Raw genomic sequence first — 6,196 nt, forward strand, 5'->3', positions numbered from 1 at the left:
AGTATAGGTTCAGATACACACACCCTCTTACATAAAAAGAGGTCACTCTGCCACAAATAGAGACACACAGACAAGATAATCACACGTCCGCCCCCGTCCCCCCCACACACACACGTACCCCACTTCTTACCAAAACTACGCAGTCACTCTGCAGATAGGCAGATACCTCCCCACCCACACCGTCCCGCCTGCCCACGTGCCCAGACTCCCGGCCCTGGCTGCCTGTGCAGAATGCCTCACCTGTCTGTACCTGCAGTTCCATGTACCCATAGAACCGTTGTTCTGGGTGGTGGTGTTTGACTTCTATCACCAGACAGCAGTAGAGGCCGCTGTCCCTTAGGGTCACATTGTGCAGGGTGATAGAGAAGTTACCATGGTGGTCAGAAGCTAGCTCCAGCCCATGCATCTGGGCCTGGTCATGGCTGGCGTTGGCTGCTGGGTGGCTTCCGTGGTGCTGATGAAGGTGCTGCGACGTTAAGTTGCGTATGGGCCTGTGTTCTTTGCACACCTGAACCTCGCCACGTGAGCTGAGGTACCACGTCTTGTAGAAGCTCACATCGTGCCCTTTGGGCACAGAGCCCAGAATCCTGCAGGTGAGGGTGGCATTCTGCCCCTCGGGACACACATAGAGAGAATATGGAGTGGCGACCTTGATGGCTGCTGCCAGACCTGATGAGAGAGAGGAGATTCCCCTGTTACCTGCCTGAGCTGGTACCATGCCTGGCTACCCTCAGGATGAGAAAGCTTGACTTGAGCCTTTCTCCTGCAAGCCAGACCCTGGGCAAGTCAGCTGATCTCCTGAGCCTTGGCCTCTTGCCTAGTAAACACTCCATCTCGACCTCCAGGCCTCCCAAGTGGGAGGGGAGCTAAATAAAAAGACCGGCCAGCCAACATGGGGCCTTCTCCCAAGCGGAGCATGAGTCCCGGCTCCAGCTCCATTGCAGGCAATGGCTCCACCTTGGACAACTCTGCCCTGCCCAAGAAGGAGGGAGGTACAGAGGAGAATGGAAGGCCTTAGTCTTTGGCCACTTCTGAGGAGTGCTGGCAGCTTCTACGCATCCCCACCCCTCATCCAGGTAATGCCTTCTTCCCCGTCGCCTCCTCCCGGAGCACTAACTGAATGCCCACACAGATGAGGCGAGTGCCTGGTGCCCCACCTCAGCTTGACAGCCAGTGTGACCCAGCTGAGCAGGCAAGCCTGCATTAATGACCCTGTGGGCAGAGACGGACCAGCGCCTAGTTTTCAGAGACTTGGGAGGGAAGAAAATGCCCTTCTAGGGATGGGCGTGGCCTCCCTGGGTCTTTGGACTTTTGAATGAGAATTTAAAGGCGAGCATTTCGATTTTGGCAGGCTGGTAGGAAAGCAGGGAGAGTCGAAGTGTGTGAGGTTACAGGGATGACGAACCCATGACCGGTCCTTGTGTTCTGCACCTGCCGCCCACCCAAATGCAGTCCTCCGTCCTAAGCAGATAAAGAAATCCTTTTGTCCCCCATAACGTAAGCTCCCGTTCTCCTACTGCTTAACCTGATAGACCAAACGAAGGCCTGCCTTTTTTTTTTTTTAAGACAAGGTCTGCTGTATCTCAAGTTAGCCCCAAACATACTATGTAGCTGAAGATGATGCTGAACTGATCTCCTTGTCTCTACCTCTCAAGAGCTGAGATTATGAATATGGGCCAAGGAACCCAGTTTAAAAGGCACAGAGTCTCAAACCTAGGACTCTGTGCACGCCGGGGAAGCGCTCCACCAACTGAGCCATATCCCCAGCCCAAGACCACTCTTTAGAGACTGGAATATGAGCTGGACACCCCGTTCCTCTAACTAACCGCATGAGCCTGTTTTCTCCCCCCCCCCCGTCCCGCCCCCGTAAGAAGAAAGATATTCACAGCAGCACAAGGTGGAGGGGAGGAGAGGTGGGGATGCCGAGGGCTCTGGTCGCTACTGCTCAACATTGGTTTTAACTTACATTGCAGGGGCTGCAGAAGGCCTAACAGATAGGGAAAAGGTTTAAAATACAAAGAGATTACGAATGGAGGGTCCGGGTCATAGCTCAGTCAGAAAAATGCTTGCCTCAAAACCTTGAGGATCCAAGCTTGGACCCTTAGAACCCAGGTAAAATTCTGGGCATGTTAGGACAGGCCTGTAACCCGGGTGATGGTGAGTTGGGAGGGAGAAGCAGGTGGGTACCTAGAACTCACCGGCCAGCTAGATAGACTAGGTAAATGAGAGACCCTGTCTGTCTTAATTAGGGTTTTACTGCTGTGAACAGACACCATGACCAAGGCAGCTTGCAGACATTTAACTGGGACTAGCTTACAGGTTCAGAGGTTCAGTCCATTATCATCAAGGCAGGAATACGGCAGCATCTAGGCAGGCATGGTGCAGGAGGAGCTGAGAGTTCTACATCTTCATCTGAAGGCTGCTAGGAGAATACTAACTTCCAGGCAGCTAGGATGAGGGTCTTAAAGCCCACACCCACAGTGACACACCTACTCCAACAAGGCCACACCTCCTAATAGTGCCACTCCCTGGGTCAAGCACATACAAACCATCACACTGTCTGAAAAGGTAGACAGGACACCTGCCACCAGGCCTAATGACCTGAGTTCGATCCACACAGTGGAAGGAGAGAACCAATTCCTGCAAGTTTGCCCCCGCATGCATGCCATGAATTGTACACATGCATCCACACATTAAAAAATATACATAAATGTTTTAAAAATCCAACAATGCAGCTGAGGTTGTCCTCTGACCGCCACACACATGACTGCACATGTGCGAGAGTCACATATATGCGCGAGCTCACACACCCACACCCACACCACACACACCCACACCCTATGTGTATTGAGTATACACTCTTTTGACTGCCCCATGCTGAGGTACCAACTAGATCTCCTCCTCTGATGCTCCCTTCCTGTCTCAGAGCCGAGGACCCTTGGAGCCTGGCTGGGAACCCCCTAAAGCTCTGACAGCTTGGTCGAATGCAGAGAGCAGCAGCCTGGCGTGGCTTTTGGAGTTGGAGCAGGCAGCGCTGGAGTCCAATGATACTGAGTCACTAGGCTGAGCCTCAGACTCAAAGGAAGACACAAATAAAAACATCACCAGAGGCCGGTGGGTGTTAGGGCCAGGGCAGGAATCATTCACATGACTGTCCTAAAAAAAGTATTCTCTCTGCAATTCAAGAAACACCCAAATCCAATGGATCGGAGATGCTAGCTTCAAACTCTTTGTCACAAAAATAGGAATGACTAGTAACAGCTGATGATCTAGTACTAGAGGGCTTACGCCTGTTAGAGTAGGAAGGGGACAAAGTGGCCCCAAAGAATGCCTGGAGGTGCAGAGTTTTAGGCCTACAAAGTAAGGAAGACAGGCATTCCAGAGCCAGCCACCAGCTCTGCTTACACACAGAAGAGATTTCTGGAATGTTGTTGCCAAGGTGAGCAGAGATGTCAGGCCATCTTTGGTGAGATACGATCTCCTTTTCAGGCAGTGACAGGCCCAGGAAGGGAAAGTGGTTTGGCTGAAGTTGCAGCAGGTCTGGAGTCAGGGCCTGAACCATAGTAACCTCAAGAAAAACAAGGCTTCCCAGAAATGTGAGATGCAAAGATGTCCAGGGGTGTGTGGTGCATGTGACAGCCAGAGAGTAGGGTTGGAGCCTTCCTATTTCAGTAATAAGGAGACCAAGTCCATAGAGTAAAGCAGCTTGCTCACCATCCCACAGCAAGGGACCGCTGAGTCTGACTTCAACCCCCGGCATGCATACCGTTGCCATGGAAGCCCCCAGAGCCCTTCTAGCCCTTCAGACCTTGCATCTGACCCTTAATGTAGGGGTTTTTTCCTTTGTTTTGTGGGGTTGCTGATTTGAAAAGGTAAGGATCTGTGGCTCTGGAGAGTTGGCTCAGTGATCCAAAGCACTGGGCTGCTCTTCCGGAGGACCTGAGTTGAATTCCCAGCACCCACGTGGTGGCTCACAGCTGTCTCTAACTCCGGCTCCAAGGGATCCTCGATGCCCTCTTCTGGCCTCCTCAGACACGAGGCTGGCACACAGGGTGCATGGACATGTACTCTGGCAAAACTTTCCAGACACATAAAATAATTTTTTAAGTGTGGATGTAATGTGAACAACTTGATGCCCAGCTTCTCTCTGAGACAGCAAGTAGCTGGCTTTGTCCACGGCAGCTGGAGGTTCCCTTACAGGCCTGTGTGTACTGGGTATGGTCACTAAACCATGGCTCTAACAGAGACTACCTATTTCTCCCTAGGGAAAGGGGCTTCCCAGACATCTACAGAAGGAACCAACCCACAAAGAGTGGCAATATCTCTGCCCTATCCCTGCGGCCATTGGCCAGCTATCCCAGCCCCCTCTCTCCTCTGTTCAACGGCTCCTGCCTGAGAGCCACCACCATCCTTGCAGCCAAATTTAGTTCCATCAGCGCACAGCCCCTGAGGGGCTGTCAGGAGGGCAGGCAAATCAGAAGCCACGGCTACAGGCCTGCAGAGAGCAACAAGGGGCAAGATGCTTAGAACCAAAGGCAGGAACAAGGTGGGACTCACATGTAGTGTCTCCTGAACTGGGGGGTTGGAAGTGGGGTGCCAAGCTGAGAGCCCTCAGAGCCCAAGCAATGGTGTTTCAAGCTCAGGTCTGCAGCAGAGCAAGGGGAAGGGATCCAGTACCATTTCCTTGTCAAGGGACCGTGGAGAGAGCAGGGTTCAGAGAGAGCAGGAGACGGGGTGCGGCTCCATCCCAACTGCCCACACTCACTTCCATTCCCCAATACCTCTTCCTGAGTTAGAGGGAAGAGGAAGCTGTCCTTGGATTGGATTGAGGTTGGGTTGGAATCTCAGGTGTTTGACTTAGAGGCCTATGAGTGGGCAGAAAAGACACAGGGTTTGTTCTGAAGGAGAACAGGAGGGCGAGAAGCATCCCTTATGTCTGAGGCTCAGAGCAACCTGTCCCTGGGAGGATACTTTAGGGCACAGGGTTATAGAAAACAGTGCACAGGCATGCAGGCATGCAGAACAGCCTGTGCGCGCGCGCACACACACACACACACACACACACACACACACACACACACACACACTGTTGGGCAGCATGCAGCCTGGCTGGAATAATAATTACTTGGCGGGAGGATGTAGCTCATTGTCAACAGCTGATCCCTTAGGCCACCTGGGTTATTGTCCAGGAGACCAGGAAAGTGGGTGGGGAGGAAGGCCTCTGGCTCTAGGGTAGCCGAGTTTACAGGGGACAGGAAAATATCCCCAACACTGGCCTGAGCAAGTACCAGTGAAGAGCACTGCCCTTGGGGACAGGACCCCTGCTTCCACCTGGCCCTACTTGCCACTAAGACCTACACCTGCAGGAGGGAACCTGCGAGCCAGGAAAATTCCAGATCTGGGGACTGGACTCCGTCCTAGACAGCAAGGTTCCTGGGCCCCAGAGTCCTCCTACGCTGGCCCTTAAGTACATGAGCCTATGCAGATCCCACTCTCTGGGCCGCTTTACTCTTCATCTGTAAATAAGGGAGTCCCATGTTCTGAAGCCCTTGAGCACTGTTCTCAGGTATAGGAATGCACACGGAGGCCCGAGGTGTCAGATTGCCTGGTGCTGGAATTACAGACAGCTGTGAGCCACCTGACATGGAGGATGCTGGGAACCAAACCCAGGTCCTCTGGAAAAGCGACAAGTGCTCTTAACCCCAAGCCATCTTTCCAGGCCACTCAGATTCATTTCTGATACGTTAGATACTTTATCCTGACGTGGGTATAATCCCCTATCCATATATTTTTGTTTTAAAATTATATTATTATCATTATTATTATTATTATTATTATTATTATTATTATTATTATACTTTTGTTGGGTCTTAGGGGTTAATTGGTTGAGTTTTGATTTTTGAGCCTTTTGCCTGGTTTAAAACACAGAAGAAGTGCCCTGGGACAAAGGCTGAAGGCTGGATCCCAGGCTGGTCTTGAACTTGTGATCCTCCTGCTTCTGAGTCCCCAGCACTGGAATTATAGGTGGATGTGCCATGGTACGCCTCATCCTCATTTTAAAGATAAAACTGACTGGAGAAATAGTGACTTGGTTGAGGCCACACCCTCCCCACACCCCCACCACCCAACCTCCCCACACCCCCACCACCCAACCACCCCACACCCCCACCACCCAACCACTCCACACCCCACCCTG

General features: G+C 52.1%; 2 protein-coding genes across 10 annotated transcripts in view; one reads left to right on the forward strand and one right to left on the reverse strand.

Annotated features, from left to right (window-relative positions):
• Cdh23 (cadherin related 23) overlaps window positions 1–6,196 on the forward strand; it is a 402,933-nt gene that overhangs the window by 343,903 nt on the left and 52,834 nt on the right. The gene's annotated exons all lie outside the window — the stretch shown is intronic.
• The window catches only part of Vsir (V-set immunoregulatory receptor), a 23,041-nt gene that overhangs the window by 11,049 nt on the left and 5,796 nt on the right, over window positions 1–6,196 (reverse strand). For both annotated transcript variants that reach the window (XM_031348009.1, XM_031348008.1), the window contains exon 2: window positions 241–669. In XM_031348009.1, coding sequence (XP_031203869.1) covers window positions 241–669 — 429 coding nt within the window. The remainder of the gene's footprint in view (window positions 1–240; window positions 670–6,196) is intronic.

This window comes from Mastomys coucha, unplaced genomic scaffold (genome assembly GCF_008632895.1).
Source record: "Mastomys coucha isolate ucsf_1 unplaced genomic scaffold, UCSF_Mcou_1 pScaffold3, whole genome shotgun sequence".
In the NCBI taxonomy this organism is placed as follows: Eukaryota; Metazoa; Chordata; class Mammalia; order Rodentia; family Muridae; genus Mastomys; species Mastomys coucha.